The sequence below is a fragment of the Culex pipiens genome, chromosome 3, assembly GCF_016801865.2.
Source record: "Culex pipiens pallens isolate TS chromosome 3, TS_CPP_V2, whole genome shotgun sequence".
NCBI lineage: Eukaryota > Metazoa > Arthropoda > Insecta > Diptera > Culicidae > Culex > Culex pipiens.
Window position 1 is genome coordinate 70,826,920 of NC_068939.1, and position 20,448 is coordinate 70,847,367.

The 20,448-nt window shown below is 35.5% G+C and overlaps 2 protein-coding genes across 7 annotated transcripts in view; one reads left to right on the top strand and one right to left on the bottom strand.

Moving 5' to 3' along the window:
• LOC120419991 (protein furry) overlaps positions 1-20,448 on the top strand; it is a 189,543-nt gene that overhangs the window by 71,115 nt on the left and 97,980 nt on the right. For all 6 annotated transcript variants that reach the window (XM_039582873.2, XM_039582875.2, XM_039582877.2 and 3 more), the window contains 2 exons: positions 3,048-3,208; positions 18,946-19,065. In XM_039582873.2, the coding sequence (XP_039438807.1) occupies positions 3,048-3,208; positions 18,946-19,065 (281 nt within the window). The remainder of the gene's footprint in view (positions 1-3,047; positions 3,209-18,945; positions 19,066-20,448) is intronic.
• LOC120419993 (antigen 5 like allergen Cul n 1-like) lies at positions 8,565-15,437 on the bottom strand. The gene is made up of 3 exons (XM_039582881.2): positions 14,911-15,437; positions 10,141-10,409; positions 8,565-9,490 (listed from the first exon to the last, which is right to left on the bottom strand). The coding sequence occupies exons 1-3, from the start codon at positions 15,280-15,282 to the stop codon at positions 9,193-9,195; spliced, it is 939 nt and encodes a 312-aa protein (XP_039438815.1). The 5' UTR covers positions 15,283-15,437; the 3' UTR covers positions 8,565-9,192.

Sequence of the window (20,448 nt, forward strand, 5' to 3'; positions counted from 1 at the left end):
CGAACTATCTGCCAAAAAGTTTCGTTTTTGTCGCTGGAGAATGTTTGACACATTACTTATGAACGAACATATCGAAGCCTCTGTGCACTCTTCTACTAAGCTTGCCGGTTTTCCTATCTAGTTAGCATAAGGGAACACAGAGGCATCGAAATACTTAAATTTATCAGTTTTCAGGCAAAAATAGTTTGCATTTTTTTCGCAAGGATTTTCATTAATAAAAGTCATCTAAAAACAAACACACACAGTTTTCATTGCATTCTTTTCCTTAACAACTTAAGAAATTATAAACTTGAACGGATTTTTCGAAATTCCACCAAATGTTTTACAGTAAATTATTATTTGCTAGTATTATTGAATTACATTTATAAATAAAAATGATGAATTTTTTTGGTTGTATATTGTGCTTGTTGAATTCAATTTATTTTTTTCAGGATGAAAAATCCCAATAAAACTTCACAATTAGTTGGCATTGTAAAGAAATAAATATTGACAGCTTGAATGAATTTATGAATTTTTTTTTATTAGATTTTTTGTTTGAGAAATTGTTAATATTTATGTTAAAATCAAAACGTCAGAAAATTTTACAATTGTTTTTTTTTACTTCAGTTAAGCAAACAATCAAATCAAATATCTCAGCAACCCGAGGTCCAATCTTCAATGTATCATATACAATTTTATAGCAAATTTTCTGAACTTTTCAAAAAAAATATTTTTAGAAATGGTCACTCATGGTCACTATTTTTAAAAATTGAAAAACTGCAAATATTTCACTAAAATCAAACTTTCGGTGGCTATATTTTGAAAACGGAGCCCTTTATCAAAAAATCTGTAAAGTACTTTTCGATTGCAAATTCAATTTTGCATAAAAAAATAATGTCAAACTTGTTTTTGCATGAAACTTCGTTTTTTTCCAAAAATCACTATTTTTTCAAATAATCATAACTCGGCGGCAGATTTTTTGACCATGTTTCTCTATGGCTCAAAAGTTGCGGATTTTTGTCCCCTAAAACATATCAAAAAATCTCGAAAATAAAAAAATACGTATTTTGGGAAATTGAGTTTTAGTGAAAAAAAAAGTTGATTAAAAAATCTGCAATTTTTTTTTCCGTGTACCTATTTTTTTCTCAAAAGTCCTCAATAATACCTACAACTTTGCCCAAGACACCAAATCAGAAAATTCACTCAAAAGTTACAGCTGTTTGAATATTTACATACCATTTTTGTATGGACAGCAGCCAAAATTGTATGGAGACTTGTATGGATGAACCAATCACACAAAATAGCTTATTTGGTCATAGGGAAGGCCCCCACAAAGTTTGAGCCAAATCAAAAAATACAAATAAAATCCATTTCGGGTTTTGGTAGAGAATTGCTCTTCTATTTCCTTGACCGTTAGGAACAGATGGGAATCGAACCCAGGACCATTTGCTTACAAAACAAACACCGTAACCATTCAGCCAAGGCTGCTCCAAGAACATTGAGAATTATTAACAAAATATAAAAGAAAAACAAAAAAAAACTTTTTGTTTGTGTATGTGTCTATATCAATCCAAACGGCGCTAGCCGGCAATGAAATTATGTGAAAGTATAGTTTGTATCAAACATGGCTTGTGCTGATTTAGTTTATCTCATCCCGGGGCATTTGGTGGTGTTACAATGACAACTGGCCGAAGCACAAGTGTAAACAAACAATCTATTCTGATCACGTTAGTTTGTGTATTTGGAACGAGCAGTTTTCGTTGTAAAATTTAAATTTTTGCTCATGAAACCTGCAAATTGGATTTATTCAAATCATAACTTCTATTGCTTCGTCTGAATCATAGCCCATGAAGTTAACCATTAGAAGTTAAATTGTTGTCCTGCGGAATTAGAATTATGCGTTAAAGTTCGCAGAAAGAACCGTCAGCAGGGGTGACAGTGGGTCTTGCGATCAGATTGAGTAATTGGACTCAATGACACCCTTTTTGACAGTACCTCACTTTGTTTGCAGGTGGTGTTGCAGGTGCTAATTACAATTAATCAATAAATTACATATTTGCCGCATTATTGTCCCGATGATTGGTGGGGGAATTTGCCTTTTCTACTCGGCCCACGTAAAATTTTAGCTGTTTGCAATTAAAAGCCAACTTGTTGAACCGGAGGCAATAATTATACAAATTGCAAATATTAAATCATACTTGTTTTCCATTCAACACAATTTGTGTCACACTGTAGTTTTATTATTTATGTGCAGACTTTGTCACAGGTCACCGGATTGGGTGACGCAGCAGTAATGACAACGGTCCTTTTGGCTGTGGGACGTTCATCTTCCAAATTCTCATATTATCTTTTGATAAATATTTAACAATGACGGCAAACCTATCTTCATCGGAAGGTTTGAACAAATTTCAATTTGATAACGCTTAAAAAGAAGCCCAGAGAGGGATAGCCTTCGGTTATACCAATCCTTTTCTTGCTGTGCAAAATTCCGCTGTCATCGTAAGGGTAACACGAATGATGATGCTTTCTTGGACATGTCAATCCGTTCCAATTTCTGTCGATTTTGGGAACCCGGTTTCCCTTTTTGCCGAAAGGTAAACATGACAAAAATTCGTTTAATTTCGTGGAAATAAGATTGTCTCTGCTTTTTTTTTAATGTCCCGAGCGTGTTTCTTTTTACGTTCGCTTTCATTGGGGATCTTCAAGGCAACGAAATTTTAGTACGAAAATAGATCCATTGGACATTTTTGTAAACAGGCTTTTCAAATATTTATTTTTACAATTAAAAACAACTTTTGATAAGTTTAACGCTATGGATTCAAGTATTTAACTTACAATTTGTAAATTCAAGGTTAGCTGGGAGAAAGATTTGGACAGTATTCCACAATTATGTATAACCAACTTTTTTCATCTGTTTTTTTTTTTGTATAAGAGGAATTCTGCGACAAAGATTTTGTTCTATTTGGTCCAAATCGATAAACTTTATAAAAACCGTAACGTCATTTATGGATTTTGCCTCCAAATGTCAAAGCAATTGGGTTTCAATCCTCTTCTTCTTTTTCTTCCAGCGAGTACCCGTGCGACCACTACACGTCCGTTATCAACGTGACGCTGCTGATGACGGGCTGCCCGCGGGTCGAGGTGCACTCGACGGCGCTCCAGCTGCTGCAGATTCTGGACAAGCGCTTCTTCGGCAACGTGGGTCCGCTGCAGACGGAAGCCGACCGAGGTAAGTGTTCAATACCTGCTAGCAAAATCTCAATACCGGCTATGCCCAATGACCTCGGAATTTGGTCACCAGGTTTTCAGCCATTCTATAACGACTTTGCCATAATTTCGCTGCCGGTCGCTATTGGATTGGAAAGCACACATACACCAATAGCTTCCAGCATCATCAAAGTGACCTGAGTGTGCTCACGCACACATGCTCGCAGAGCGTAGCAATACAGATGTGTTGTTGACAGCAACGAAATTTTAGTACGAAAATAGATCCATTGGACATTTTTGTAAACAGGCTTTTCAAATCTTTATTTTTACAATTAAAAACAACTTTTGATAAGTTTCACGCTATGGATTCAAGTATTTAACTTACAATTTGTAAATTCAAGGTTAGCTGGGAGAAAGATTTGGACTGTATTCCGTCGATTCAAATCTACGAGAAACGGAAGCGCCTAGCTCGAAAATATAAACTGGGTAAATTCAGCACAATTGGTTTTTGTTATGCCAATTATATCTCTCTTCGAAAAGCTTTCATAACTAGTTTTCTGCTTGAAATCGTATGTATAAACAGTTCAGAGCTCTTATATAAAACAAGAATGCATTGAGATGTGAAAATGTGTGTTTGTGTATTTTCCTCGTAGCTCGAGTGTGACAAAAGTTTTCAATTAAGTTTCGTCCGAAGAATGTCGTACACCATGTGTGTTGATAACAAACCGACAAGGAAAACTTGTCTTATTCATTCCTAAGCAAAAAAACACTAAGGCCAATTTTAACCCTCTACAACCTAACCCCGCCTTTAGACGGGCTTCGATCTAAAAAATCGCCAAAAATCAAATTTTCAACCGATTTTTGATCTGTAAAAAGCATTGGAAAGTAGAACTCTTAAAATTTTAGAAAAATTCAGGGTTGGAAGTTTGATTTTGTTTTTGTCAAAGTCACTATGTTTTTAAAAATGTCATTTTTTAGGGGTCAACTTTGGCTGTGTTTTTTACTAACATTTCCTATGTTTTCAGTAAAAAGAAGTATGCAGTAATTTTTGTAGTGTCCCAGACTATGCCTCTACGCATTTTTCTGCAATTTAAATGATGATGGTGCACTTCTACAGCAGAAAATGTGAAAAATATGCAAAAAATTGAAAACGTGACTGTAAAAACGTGAAAAAATTAGATAGGCAAAATGTAATTATATTAGGTGGTAGAATAGGCCAAATACTACCAAAAACAAACATAAACTAAACAAGATAAATGCAAATTAAAATACTAAAAATAAAACAAGAAAAACATAAAACAAGAGAAGTAAAGTTTTTCGTAGAACAAAAGTTGCTCAAAATGACCTCCTGAACACGGGAAAAATAAATATTTTCGAAAAAAAAATTGGGCAGTAGAGGGTTAAGCAAACGCACCCGGGCAGGATTTATATGTGGCAATTTTCCGGAACCCTTTCCGGTCTTCTTTGAAAGCCAGGGTTTTTTCCTCCCTGAACCGGGTATTTGATGGCCTCTTTCACCGGGTGACTTTCGGACCTGTTTATTGCTCCATTTGGAAATACGGAATGAAAAATAGCTTTATAGCTGCTGGCGGTGCAATATACTAAGAAGAAAAGGCAGGATTCTTGGCAAACAAAGCGAACGTAAATAGAGAATGCATTCGAGTTGCTCCTTAAAAGGCCCCGGAAGTTTGTTCGTAAACATCAAATTGAAAGGGTTTGGCCACGGTGAAATTACATCTCAGCAGGTGAAAAAGGCTGTTTCTTTTTACCGTTTACGGATTTTAGGACAACGTTGATCCTTATTTTTAAGGCTCGACTTCATTGTTCATCGTGCTTTGCGTGAACCAGAAATCTGTGGCCAAGCAATTCAAGAAAGGGGTGATTTCGTTGGAGTACTTTTAAAAGTCGATAATCAAATCGAAAGATGTACCTGGGTAATTCTCCGCCAACTCACACAGCAGTTGCCCCGACCCCTCTTCGATTTGCGTGAAACTTTGTCCTAAGGGGTAACTTTTGTCCCTGATCACGAATCCGAGGTCCGTTTTTTGATATCTCGTGACGGAGGGGCGGTACGACCCCTTCCATTTTTGAACATGCGAAAAAAGAGGTGTTTTTCAATAATTTGCAGCCTGAAACGGTGATGAGATAGAAATTTGGTGTCAAAGGGACTTTTATGTAAAATTAGACGTCCGATTTGATGGCGTACTCAGAATTCCGAAAAAACGTATTTTTCATCGAAAAAAACACTAAAAAAGTTTTGAAAATTCTCCCATTTTCCGTTACTCGACTGTAAAAAATTTTGGAACATGTCATTTTATGGGAAATTTAATGTACTTTTCGAATCTACATTGTCCCAGAAGGGTCATTTTTTCATTTAGAACAAAATTTTTCATTTTAAAATTTCGTGTTCTTTCTAACTTTACAGGGTTATTTTTTATAATGTAACAATGTTCTACAAAGTTGTAGAGCAGACAATTACAAAAACCCGATTTAATCCCACCTGGGGTGAGATAGAGCCTTTCTTACTAAAGAATATAACGATGGTAGATCTTCTTTCAATTCATAACATTGACATTGTTTAGAAGAAGAAGAAAGTCTTATGATGAAAGCAAAGTATTATAAATGATATGATTTCCAAAAGAAACAAAAAACGCCATTTTCACCAAAAGAATATTTTTAATCGTACATATTCTTATTCAAACAAGCGTTTATGACAAACGCGAGCATAGCAAGCTTCACATGCGCCAGTGACAACGCACACCGCGGTAGGCGCAAAGAAAAACCGAGATATAAGTGAACCGCGTGTGCCGCACGGTGCAGGGAAGATAGCCATTCAGCTTCTATGAATGTGACAGAGTCAGAGATAGCTATTTTTACAACCGCACCACTACACACTCAATCACGAGTACCTTAGGTAGAAAGCCATTGGCGTCGCCAGCATTGAAAACTTTGAAAACGATATAAACGATGAAAAGCTTAGAAAGCTCCTATTGGAATCCAATGAACCCTGTTAAATAAACTTACGAAATCACGAAAAAATTAAGTCTACTTTTAGGCGATTTTCGGAGCACACGGAAAACAAATAGATTGTAGCCGGATGAATGTCCTATGTCACAAAAGTTTTTAAATAAACATTGGACAGTTATGCAAAAACAAACAGGGCAAAAGAAACCGAAAAGCTACGATATCTTACATGTTGTAGGAAACATCGGTAGACAAGCTACTACAAACGAGTATAAGTCGAGCCAGCAAATATATGCGCCAGCATTCTCGCGCCAGTATTCGAAGCTCAAGCTTTTTCTTATGGTAGGTCAATCAAACGGCTCTAACTCCAGAACCATATTATGAATCTGGATGAAAAATTGGGAGGTTGTAGGGCTCGAAAAATGCAATTTTTGAGATAAATAAAAGATATAAAATGAAAAAATTTGACCATATTTTCATTTGAAAACTGTGTATTTTGTTGAAAAGTCTGGCCGCATCCGAAAACAGATGGATATTTCGAAATTTGCGCGGCAACTCGCCCAGGTTCAGCACACTAGCTTTCATCTGCATTTAGAAGAATCGAAATCGGATATATGGGAGCTGAGAACGGCGCGACACAAAATTTTGCAAAATGTTACCACATACGAACATCACTCGACCTCCACGGAATTTATTTTCTCAAAATTCGAGGGTTGGAGATAGACGAGTTCTGTCAAGGTAAATCGATGCAGTGTGATTTTTTGACGATTTTTCCGATTAAAATTCATGCTGAATCGACATATTTACGAAGATGGAAATGACGTCCTGGCTTAAAGTAAAACCTATACCTTTCTTTAGTAAGAAAGGCAAAAATTTGATATATAGACATAAGGGGTTTGCTTATAAACATCACGAGTTATCGCGATTTTACGAAAAAAAGTTTTTTAGTGTTTTTTTCGATGAAAAATACGTTTTTTTGGAATTTTGAGCACGCCATCAAATCGGGCGTCTAATTTTTCATAAAAGTCCCTTTGACACCAAATTTCTATCTCATCACCATTTCAGGCTGCAAATTATTGAAAAACACTTCTTTTTTCGCATGTTCAAAAGTGAAAGGGTTCGTACCGCCCCTCCGATATCAAAAAACGGACCTCGGATTCGTGATCAGGGACAAAAGTGACCCCTTAGGACAAAGTTTCATGCAAATCGAAGAGGGGTCGGGGAATATTAAATGCCAACTTTTAAGAAATTTCCAGAATGTAAAAAAAATCATTGATTAAGTTAAGAATTTTTGAATCAGTACTGATTTTTTTTCAAAAAATCGAAATATTGGTCGCAAAAATTTTTCAACTTCATTTTGCGATGTAAAATCAAATTTGCAATCAAAAAGTACTGAACCCGTTTCAAGTATAGCCATTTTTAGGTAACTTTTTTGAAAATAGTTGCAGTTTCCCAAAAAAGTGTCCACGTGGTTTAGGTCCCATTACAAAATAGAGATTTGATTGGTTGAGACTTAAAAACAATTTTCCTGTTTCTTTTTCTTTTATCCGCTGTATCTCAGCAATCAGTGGTCTAATCTTCAATGTTTCTAAGACGAAATTGTAGGAATTTTTCTGAACTATAGGAAAGAAATTATGGAATGGACAATCATGGACACTATATAAAAAAATCAAAAAACCGGAATTTTTCGGACAAAATTTAACTTTAAATGGCTATATTTTGAAATCGGTGCACCCAATCATAAAATTTGTAATGTACTTTTCGATTGCAAATTCGATTTTACATAAAAAGTGAGGTCGAAAAAATTTAAGTACAACATTTTCTTTTTTTTTTACAAAAATCACTGTTTAAAAAAAAACTCTTCGGCCAAGTTTTGGTCCATACTTCTGATTGGCTTAGAATATGCGGGGTTTTGTCCCCTAAAATACATTAGGCTGGTACAAATTTTATTTAAAGTTTTCCCTTCAAAGTTGGCCCGAAAAATCAGGGGGCAAAAAAATATGTTTTCAAAAAACTTCAAAATTTCAATGGAAATGAACAGTTTTCATGAGTTGCGGCACACTCACTTCAACTGTTCTAGACTAATATTTGAACGTGGCGTATCTCCAAACAAGTTTTTTAAGAAAATGATTCCAGACTGCTTATGTTATCGCTTCAAACCGAAACAAGGCAAAAACTTTGCTAGATTTTGCTAGATAATATCGAAGGCCGCCATCTTAGGCCCAATGGGCCCACAAAAAGGGGTACGCTCAGTTTGTATGGGAGCTGTCAACATGCTCCCGGGCTGAAGTGCAATCAGCTGAAATCAAATTAAAATGCATTTCCCTCCGTTTGAAATCATTTTTAGCATGTTTGGGTTGATTTAAACATCTTGTGATTTTTTGAAAGTTTTCGATGTTTAGTATCACAAAAAGTTTTTTTTCGCTTTTTTTTTTTGTTTTCGTCAAATCTTACTTTTTTTTGAAACTGATGATTGCAAAACAACTGGACTAGTCTAAATGCATTTTAAATCACTTTTTGCATTCAAATGTTGAGACTTTGGCTTGTTATTTAAATGTCTATATATTTTTTTTTTATGTCGGTTAGAAAATTCCTTATCACGATATCAAAACTTCACCTCAGCTCAGTTTCACCTCTAACAAATTGGATCATTGTGAATAATTGAAGCTATCTACGGAAAAAAATATTTCAAAGACCTTTCATGGAATGAATATGCTATCAAAACATTTTTTTTTCGGTTGAAATGTCCTGTTTCCCCTTAGACCCATTTTGTGGATGCCTGGTCAAGAAATAAAAAACGGATAATTCCTAGGATTGAACGAAATTGAAATTTGAGAATAAAAAAGTTCGTCCGTATGAAAGGCCGAATTTCGCTAGCCAATGTTAGGTAATTTTATTCTATCTCGAGGACATCCTTCATAATTCGTTCGCATCCATTCAGCACTCCTCATCCATATCAAACTTGTCTTTATTCGCACTTGTCCTACTCTGTGGTCGATAATTGAAATTCTTTCCATTCGCTCAGGTAAGCTCTTTCAATTGCTAATAGGTTCCTCCTCCGCTGGCCAGCAACGGTTCCCGGCTGCTGCACAGACAGGAATATTCCGCCGAGTAGACGCTGCAATTCTGCACCGGTTCCGGACTTTTGGTGTAGGTTTTTTGCTGCAGAAAATTAGTATGCGAATAGTTACACACGAGGTAGTGCACCAGGCAAACCATCCTTCTGGGTCGCCTGGCGCTGGTCCCCAGGTCCTGGCGCTGCACGTGGTACGCGATGAGGGCACATCCTACCCGGCGGACTTTTTCGTTGACCATGACGGTGAAGTGACCGATGGGACCGCTGAAAAAAATAAAAAATGAAGGGGAAAAACGAACGAGAGATATTAGGAACCGGGTCCATTTTTGGCGAGGTGAATGGGACTAATTACTCTAGCGGCTTCAATGGGATTTTGCACAACTTTTGTGGACATGTCAGATGGGCGAAACATTGACTGAAAAGAGTTCGGCGAGGGGATGATGATACTTGTTGAAAGCAGTGGAAAACTTTGCTAATGATGCTGCCATTTGTTTTGTGTAGTACACTAGATTAAATTCATACACTATCATCAAACAATTATAAAAATCGAAGTTGGTAAAGTTCGAGTTTTTGTGATAAAAAGCGATATGAAAATAATAATAACCTACATCTTTACCGAAGATACCAAATCAATAGGAAGATTTTTCTCAAGATACGGATTAATACAACAAAACGTAGGGATATGCTTCCAGGAGAGATCAAAATCTGATGTATTGAGCTTTTAACATTATCCCGGGAAATCCAGATTTTCAGCACCTTTTGCTTACTTTTGGGGCAGCATATTTTCCTGTGATATGATGAAATTCGACAGGCCTTTTTCACCGGCGTTAAAAATCCAAAGAAATCCTTTAAGAAGCTTACCGCTACCCTTCCACGACTCCATTTCCCAACACCCTGGTATAGGTACCACTCACCCCGTAACATTCGCTGGAAATCGGTCAATCATGCCGAGAGTGGCATTGCCGTGCTCCTGGAACCAAGTGCCGATGCTTTTGCGGATGGTCTCGTCTGGCTTCATGGCCGGTGGCAGCAGCAGCTTTCCATCACCCGCGTGGCAGGCCGTCCTCTGGGCTATGTTCTGTCCGGCAAAGTGGAACGCCCTCGTACTGCGGCAGTGGTCGTGGCCATAGGCGCAATGTCTCACGTTACACCAGGCCAAGTGTTCCAGCTCGGCGTCCCACGTCTGGAAGAAGGGGGACATAAATGGGATAAGAAAAGTCGTTTTATCCAAGCTGAAGCTGAAGCTTAGAGACAACGAGGATAGAGAAACACATTTTCTCAATAACTCTTCACATGGCCAGGAGGGCTTTTGTTACTTATTGACAGTGCGCTTGAAATCAATCGTCCTCTGGGCGTCTGTCGTCTTAAGGTTAGGACGCACGGTGTATTAATGTTAGTTTCGTCAATTGGAGAGTTTGAGAAAGTATTTTTTTCCCCGTTTTGGGACCATCCATAAACCACGTGGACATTTTTTTTTTAAATCTCAGAGCCCCCTCCTTTCCCCTTCGTGGACAATTTCCATACAAAAAAAAACTTTTTTGTGCAAAAAATCGACGAAAATTGTCTTTTTACGAACCACCCTAACACGGCGTAGGCCACCCTAATGGCCAAACAAAAATTATGGGTCTTATTATTTGAGCCGAAGAACTCTAACTACAATTTTGACCCAAATCGAAGCACTTTTATTGTTTTTGTTTAACTTTCATATGGAACTGCCGTATGTTCTCTAAAAAACTTCAAATTTCGTAAAAAAATATTTTTTAATTTTTTTTATTCGGCTGAAGCCTTTTGAGGGGCATCCCCATGGCCCTAGAAGGTATTGTTCTTCCAACGAAGTCTGCATACAATTTTGGCTATATCCATTAGAGTGTAACAAAAATGACTTTTGGGCGGGCATTCAGGGGTTTGTTCCGGTGGGCATACTGAGGCTAAATCCCAAATATGAGCTTGTTTGGACGTAACAGGAGCTGGCGCTCCGCCCTTCAATTTTAAATGGGATTTAACCCGTAAAAAAAGATTTTTACAAAAATGACAATTTTTGAGGCATTTTGGCCACCAATGCGTTTACCAAAAACAACACTGGCGTTTAGGCCAGATCCTTGCGCATCTTTTGGTATATATAACATTGAAGTTTGGAGCACCCTGGAGCTCGGTACAGACCTTCAAAGTTTGGCATTTTTTCGAAAAATCGGCCCCGGCAAAAAAGATATGCGTCGCACCTCGCGACGCCCGAGACGCCATTTGATTTAGCTGGGACCGATTTTTCGAAAAAATGCCAAACTTTGAAGGTCTGTACCGAGCTACAGGATGCTCCAAACTTCAATGTTATATATACCAAAAGATGCGCAAGAATCTGGCCTAAACGCCAGTGATGTTTTTGGTAAACGCATTGGTGGCCAAAATGCCTCAAAAATTGACATTTTTGTAAAAATCTTTTTTTACGGGTTAAATCCCATTTAAAATTGAAGTGCGGAGCGCCAGCTCCTGTTACGTCCAATCAAGCTCATATTTGGGATTTAGCCTCAGTATGCCCACCGGAACAAACCCCTGAATGCCCGCCAAAAAGTCATTTTTGTTACATCCTAATATCCATAGAAAAATGTTATGTAATAAACGAAAATTCTGTTGCTCAATAAGGGATATACTGATCGATTTGGTGTCTTGGGCAAAGATGAAGGTTATGATGAGGAAATTTTTTTCAGTAAAGAGTGTTTTTTTTCGATAAAATGTACCGTTATTTTTTTAAAACCATTTGAGAATTAGTTGCAGGTATACTGCCCATAATTGAAAATTCAGCTATTATGCCAAATCAAGTATTCCGAGAAAAACGCGTTTTAGTGTTTGTCACAAAATCTCCGTCAAGGCAATTTCCCTTAAGAGTGGCATATTAGCCGTTTGGTTTTTCGCATCGGCAGCCAAGTCTAAACAATATTTTAGTGAAATTCAAGTTCCAGAAGATGCGTTGGAACATCCTCTACCACCTGGTGCTAATATCTCGTTTTTGCCAAAAGTGGATATTAGCCGTTTTTTCAATGGTGGGCAGTATAAGAATGTATATTGTTGATATTTAGAAGTAGTGTCAATGTATGTATGTTAATTTCTGAAAAAATGATTAAAATAGCTGAGAAAATTCTTCAAATCAAATCAAAATCAAATTATTCGCCCTACAGAATTGCCTTGGCGTTCTCGATTGCGAGATTCCTACTCGAAACTAGGTGTTCGAAGGTTTGATTGTTGATGCAATTGCAAACCTCTTTTTACACCTTAGCTTCCATCCACCCCGGGATTCGAACTGACGACCTTTGGAGTGTTAGTCCAACTGCCTACCAGCGACTCCACCGAGACAGGACCCAGGGAGACGACTCCTACACACCTGGACTGAGCTAACGACCTAACCTTTTTTTTTTAGGTTAGTCCGGGGCCAACATTTACTTCCCGTCCGACGGAAGGCGTGATCAGACAAATCTCGTCTCGAAAAATGCCACCGGGACCGTCTGGGATCGAACCCAGGCCGACTGGGTGAGAGACAATCACGCTTACCCCTACCACCACGGTCCCGGTTCTTCACATTTTTCTTTTTTAGAATATGAAAGGCGGTTCACAGAAAAAAAAAATCATGGTAATATTACATCTGGGAAGAGGTACATCTTTTATGTCAGAAAAAATGTGTAATTTTACCACTATTCTGGTATAATGTCGCACTTTCAGTCTTAATTGAGGTAAAATTACATCATAAAAGAGGTAATATTCAACCTTCTAAAATTACACCTTCAAAAAGCACACAATTTTTTGCTGTGTTGTGGATCATCCATAAACCACGTTGATTTTTTTTTTTTATAATCTTCTTTTCAAACCTTTCGTGTTAACAATTGTTCAAACAAAAAACAACTTTTTATATGCAGCGTTACGCTGCCTACTAGGCAATTGCCAATTTCACAGAAATTCATTTTTTTTTTAAATTGGACCAATAGTTGCCGAGGTAGCCTCAGTTTAAAAAAATAATTCTAGTTTGAAACAGTTAAAAATGAACTTTCTCAATTTTCATTCTTTGCAGTGTTCTATCTTTGCAACTATTTAGAAACATAAACACTGTTTCTCCATACTTCGATGTGGCTGGAAACTTTGCTGTTTTCTTTTTGAACTAAATAAAAGTATTTTTTTTTGAAAATTTACTTTTCTAAATCTATCGAAAATAATTTTGTTGAATTGTATGGTTTTCGAGATTTAGACAATTATAAGTTTATTTTTCTATCATTTTATTTTTTTTTCAATTTTGAAAGTTTTTGTCCATGTTATTAAAAAAGTGTATTAAAGTATCACCTGTTTTGTCTCATTCCCTTGAACTTCTATATAATATTATTTTGAAGCAAATTTTCCAAAACCCGTATTTTAAATCAGTGATTTTTTGTAAATATGTATAGCCTATTTTCGCATGTCCCATATGAAATAGAGTAAGTTGATAAAAACGCAATACAAAATTTTAAATATGTTGGCAGTTTAAAATTTTGTTTAAGCTTTTTGCATAACATTTAAATTAAAAATGCCTAAGACATTATTACAATTATGGAACTGTCAAAAAGTTGAAAATAACTAAGAATTTATAAAAACAAAACCTAGAGTTTCACGTCTATGTTGTCTGATATGTGGTCCCAAAACAATGTTTTTAAATTTTGAAAAATTGATGGGTCCGGGACGGGTCAAAAACTTTAAATGTAATTTGTGTCAACCTTATATTTGAAAAAAAAAATGCTATCTCACCAGAATTTTTTTTTTCTAAATTTTATGTTTAATTGAACTTGCAATCGCAAAGTTATTAGACCATTACAAGTTTTTAGTTTCCCTCTTCTTATCCCGAAAATTTGGAGAAATAATGTTTTTTACTGAAAATACAAGTTTTGTAGTAAAAATTAAATTCAAATAGTCATGGTTTAAGAAAATATTATTAAAAGTGTTTTTATTTGTTTTTTTTTGCGACATTTACATAAACGTATGACTTTTTCGGGTATTTAGGTCACCCTAATGGCCAAACAAAAAATTCGGGCAATGAACCAAAACAAGATTTTTTTAATACAGTAGGCTTATTCCAAATTAAAGCTTGAACTCCAAATTAAAAAAAAACCCATAATTCGTCAGGAGGTATTCTTTCATTTGATCATTAGGGTGGTTCAGCCAAGTAATGGTGAATGTGAAAATTTAAAATTACTTAAAAATGGAAAAACCATGTTGTAGGTAAAATCAAAACTCAATCATGGACGCAAATGAAAGGTTTTTGAACTTTCAAGAAAATATAGTTTGAGGACCGAAAAATCAAGCCTTATATTTCAAAGGTTGCATGAAACTTATAAATTCCGTTTTGACCGCGTCTGATATTTTTTTATCGGATTTCTCACAAAATTTCACATAATATATTCATAAATGGGAGTACTTAATTTACAGGATTCCAAGATTCAGCTTTATGGATATAAACGTGTGCGTATAGGAACCAACTCCATTCCATTTTGTATGGAAAAACAAAATGGAAAGAAATTGACTGATTTGTTTTGCTGTGCAAATAATTTTTAATTAAATCCGGTCCTATCAAATTTCAGCCTTCAACTGGTTGTTTTTCAACTTATTGCATCAACGTGCTTCAACTCGCCTCCCCCCTCCGTCAAAGCTAGATCTAAGAATAGCCCGCCTCTTACCACTTCTGCCATCCTGGCGGCCGGCTCGAAAGGTTCGATGGATCCGCAGGCTATCAGGTTGCGCTTCAAGTTGTGCTCTCGCAGGATTAAATCCTTCGTGCGCTGATCGAGGGCGATTTTCTGAGCGGCCTTGCCGGAACACCCGGCCCCGTACGACGCACCCGTGCCACACTGGCAGCCAACGTTGGCCACCCCACCCGGGCAGGCGTCCTTTCGGCAGTAAAAGTCAACCTGCGTATGGGATGGTGATGCGGAATTCGCGGAGTTGGTGGCCGGTCGGGACGACGAGGTCGATGCACAACAGTGCGTGCCCACCAACAGCACCAAGGCCACCATCATTCTGGCGAGGATTATTTTGATGGAAGAACCCATTGGCGATTTTGCGCGAACGAAATACTTGTGCAATGTTTTCGCAACAAAAATCGCTCTAATCTTCTTATCGGCGCCGCGTTTTAAGCTCGCAGGAGTTTGAAGGGAAAATTCAATTGTTGACACCTGAATGGGAACACTAAACTGAAAGTGTTTTCACCTTGGGTCGTCGCTTTTATAGCTGGTCGTGGAAAGTGGTAGATTAGATGCGTTTTATTTTCCTTTGTTAGGATTTATTGAATAGTGAGTTTTTAAAGCTGCGCCGTGAGCAGATTCACGACTTTGTTGGAATGGTTTTCGCAGAATTTCAGTTTTTGGAAGCTTTCCAAACAGTAATGTTGATGAAACAAAAATGTCTCACTCCGATTTTGCTATATATTTTTTTTAAATATTCATGCCACAAGGGTACAACTTATAGTATTTCTTTTGCTTAACTACCCACTTTCATATAAATGTCCCACATACATATAAAATACTGTTGAGTTAATCTGGTTCATAAGTTGAGAGAGGTTTTCTGTTCGATTTAGTATCTGTATAGGGAATAGTTGTAGGTTATGGATAAGACTTTTCAGAAAGAGCACATGGAGTAAAAATTAGAATATTTTGTTTAACTTTTTACTAAAAGATAAGGGATCTGACAACCCTATCAAAAGTTATGAGCACTTAAGTGTTATTTGTTCACTTTTGGAGGTCGGATCTCAGATATTTCGATGAAAACGATATCCGGGTCCATCATGCGATCCGTCGTTAGTTTTGTCGTTAGAAGACCTTTCTTATTAGACCAAATTATTCAAGAACAACCCTATTAAAAGTTATGAGCACTTAATGTTAACTAAACACTTTTCTGAGACCAGATCTCAGAAATTTGGATGAAAATGAAGTCCGGATCAATCAATGGTTGATGAGATGGCCATCTTTTTTTAAAATTAGGAAGAAATACAAATCCAAGAAATACTTCATCAGACGTATTTTTTCAATCCAATACCCTGAAAATTATTGATCTATTTTTAATGTCAAAAATTGACACACGTGTAAAATTTTCTCATCACATTGAAAAAAAAAAATCTGAACTTCAAAATAACGACTAACGACTAACGACTTTTTCACATGTTACCTTATGTTACAGAATTGCGTTGAATTTTTTTTTTCATTTTAACATTCAAAAATCTGTTACTCTTGGAAGAATTTAGTGCGTTCCTCCCGGGAATTCCTGGAACAAAATTTCCGGGATTTTTCCAAAACCGAAAACTACCGAATCCCTGTTTTTTTTTTAATTTTCTGTCCCGGGAATTCCCGAATTGGAAAAAAAATCAAATTTTGGTCTGGAAATTCAGATTATTTGTGGAAATAAATAAATTGTTGAATGTTTAGAAATTAATAAAAAAAAATTAAGCATATATCATCATTTATTTGGCTTATAAGGGAAATTGTAAAAATTTTAGTTTACTGATTTGCAAACCGACTAGCGCTTTAAATTATTTTCTATTTAATTTTATACATTTTTGAAAAGACTACGTATATTCATAATTTTGAATTTAAAAAGAAAATATATTTTTAAACTATTTTTCATCAATCATCTTGGGAAAATCAGGACAAATGGATGGAATTAAGACATGAAGTTTTGATTTTTTATTGATTTCGGTTGAAACAGGAACAGAACAGAACAGTTGGTTCACCGATCTCCAAATTTATTGCTTTAAAATCTCCTGTACCTATTCAGACTGTAGTCCCGTTATTAATCAGTTGGCGGTAGTGACTTAAAAATATTTGTAGAAATTTTTTATGTAAAACATGAAAGTCTAAACTTATCAAAAATTACATTGACTTGTTTAATTTTATTTGTTGTTTTTTTTTGTTATTTTAAACATTTTAAAAGATTTTTTAAGCTTTTCTAGTCATGTCATATACAAAAATTAATAAATATATATTTATAGCATTTCAATTGGATGCATGAGCTTACACATATAACACTTGTAGCCCCAACGGGGTCAAAAAAGTTGGAAATGCATTTTCACCGGCTTATACAACCCTTGGAAAAAAAGTTGGAAATGCCTTTTTTATTATAACTTAAGGTAGACGCATCTGTTTTGGATCTACCTTGTTGGAGGTGATTCTTGACATTCTTCCGGATCGAATGCAACAAGAATCATCCAAATCGGTTGAGTTTTCGCCGAGATACAGCCGGTTGAAGTTGCATTTCCAACTTTTTGACCCCCTTGGTGCTTCGCGTAAGTTTTGACCCCGTTGGTGCTACAAGTGATAAGCTTAACTACATTGCTCTGACTGAAAATAGAATATTTTTTTCAGTGTGGTAGAAACCTGGATATTAAATCAGCTTACGTAAATATTAAAACGAGTCAAATTAAAAAGCTGTCAAAGACAAACTTATGGGAAATTGAACGAGCTTTCCGGTAAAAATATTTTTGAAACTGAAAAATCAAGTCTCTGCCATATAAAAAATTACAAAAACCACCAAAAAAGCTATTTAAAAAAAATATATTTTTAGAACCGCTGTATCTTAACAAGGATTGTACATAGGACAATTGTCGATATGGAGGCTTTTATGTAAAATTGTCTAGAGAATCGATTCCCACTATCGGGTTTTAAAAATTTTGACGTTTAGACCACTTTTCAAAAAACAGTTATAATAAATGATTTTTGTATTTTTTTAGGAGAAACATACCATCCTGCATTTTTCGTCAGTCTTTTGGTAACATCTTAGGCTATTTCCTCAAAAAATTTGAACGAAAAAAAATCGTGACAACACCTTTAAATTTAAGTTTTAGACTTAAAAATCAAAAAATCTCATAGAAGTGGCGTGTATTTTTGTTTCAGTGTATTTTTTTCAGAAAGCCCGTCCAATTTCCTACAAGTTTGTCTTTGACCACATTTTGATACGATGCAATGGCTTCGAGATACATTAATTTTTAAATTACAAAATACAAAATACTTAAAAAACTTACGCCCTTCTCAAGTGCCATTTTCGAGTACAATTGGCTTCATATACACAAAAATGGCTTATATAGGCTTAAGATAACATGTCTACAAACTTTCATTGAAATACAAAAATAGGTACCAGAAAAATGCCTGATTTGAGCTGGAATTGCTCTATATATATATTTATAACAGACTTAAAACTATCTAAAAACTGCTATCCTTGTTTAGATTGATTCTATGATTTTAAGCTTAAAAATTTGAATAAAACATTCCCGTTTTCCGGTAAATTGAAAACCCGGGAAAATTTGACGCCCTATAACAATTGTTTGGTCTAAATTTAGCCGAAAATACACCTACGGCAAGATACTGAATACGAAAATGTATCTTGTTTCTTTGATTTTCAATCAATTTTATCATAACCTTTGAACAATTGGAAGGAGTTGTTTAAGATTGAAATTGCTTTAAACATCTTGGAACTGTCGGTTTTTGCAATCGTGTTAAATCGCTCTAATTTAATTTTAATGATTACATTATCACTCTTTTTGGGTTTGGCTGCTAAAAAAAGACAGATAATTGATTTCACACACACATTTCATTTGCGTACAAATAAAACGCAAATTTTCCCCCACCGAACGTTACTCAATCATCGTTACCATTCGTTGTGTATCGCATCGTGTCGTAAGTAGATTTAACAATCTTCTTTTTCCTCTTCTTCCTTTCTATTTCCAGAGCTGGATAAGGTTGGCACGCTGGATGCCATCTTGAGTGGCGCTTATTGCCGGTCGCAAATGTATTTATCGCGACAGATGGCACGACTGCGACCGGAGCTGACGATGTCGATGTTCTCGGGTAAGTTTTTTTTTTGTTGTGGTTAAAGTTGTGCGATACTTGTGCGATGTGTCGAATATTTTCTTCAAGTGCGATTGATGTTCACTCGATTGTGCTCGAGCATGGTGTATGCAGGTTATGCTTCGATTAGTAAATTTAATTCAGGTGGAAATATTAATCCATGCATATGATTAAATCATTTTTTTCATGGAAGCAAGTAATCCTTGCATAGTGTTAATTTTCAGGAAAATGTCGTAGATCTATGTGACGAGTTGCATAAATTTTATATGATTCAATCGTCGTGATTTGCAGTATTATACCAAGAATTCAGTTTGCACTACCTGACCAGTAATTGTTATTGGATTAGATCAAACGGAATGGGATTATGAAGCAAATTGCAAATTGATTAATCCATATGTTACAAGTTGACATTATTGAACCCTGAGAACATCAGTTGCAATCAAATAGGACTGCTGAAGTACCCAATGGATCTTAAACACTGGTTTCTAAGCAAAAACAGATGAGGTGTAAGATCGAGGGCCAATTAAGAATGCAAATAAGACTAAACATGAAATAATTTAGCATTATTTTTGTAATTATCAATCTTTCATATAGTTTACTCAAAATATGTGAAGTATTAAAAAAAAATATGTCATACAATTCGCCGTGTTAATTTATGGAAATTTGGTGTCTTTGGCAAAGTTTTTTAAGAAAATGTAAAAACATCTGCAAAAAGTTTTTTTTTTAATTTGGTATTGTACAATTATAAACATTTTAGTTACTGTTTGCTTTGGAACCATCCCTAAATCACTTGAACCTTTTTTTAGAAATCTCAATCTCAAAGTTTTAGATGATGTCAAAAACACTTAAAGAAAGTTTCAGTTAGAAATCGTAAATTTTTTTGAAAACTTTTTTACGACAGGGAATGAATTTCCAAAAATGCATATTTGAGGCCAAACGTATGGACAAAAACTTTGTCCCGGAGGTATGAATTTTTGAAAAAATATATTGAAAACGTTCTATAAACAAATTTTTCAGTATTATTTGTTAAATGTTAATCTGATTTTTAATTTGATAATACTCGTTTTTTTTTTAGACAAAATGCACTGTTTTTGATTTTTTTTCCACATGCTCGAAAAATTCGCAAAAAAAAATCAATTTTGGACTTTGAAAATAAAGAAGTAATTGCAGAAATATTGCATTGCAATGAATGGAAATAAGGAAAAAATAAATTTTCTGAAATTTATTTGTGTTTTAGCCCTGTTGAATTGTAAGGCTTGATTTTAATGTTTTAAAAATATTTTTTATTCAAAAGATTAGGCTGGTACAAATTTTATTTATATTTTTTCAGCACTGTTATTGAAAGGTATTAATTTTCCATTCTGTTATTTTTGGTAGGGAAAA

What these genes read in the sequence shown, in the direction of transcription:
- LOC120419993 (XM_039582881.2), bottom strand. Translation starts at nt 15,282, where the DNA reads ATGGGTTCTTCCATCAAAATAATCCTCGCCAGAATGATGGTGGCCTTG. An exon ending in CCGCCAGGATGGCAGAAGTG is followed by an intron (nt 10,410 to 14,910) that starts GTAAGAGGCGGG and finishes CCCTTCTTCCAG; the next exon opens with ACGTGGGACGCCGAGCTGGA. An exon ending in TTTCCAGCGAATGTTACGGG is followed by an intron (nt 9,491 to 10,140) that starts GTGAGTGGTACC and finishes TATTTTTTTCAG; the next exon opens with CGGTCCCATCGGTCACTTCA.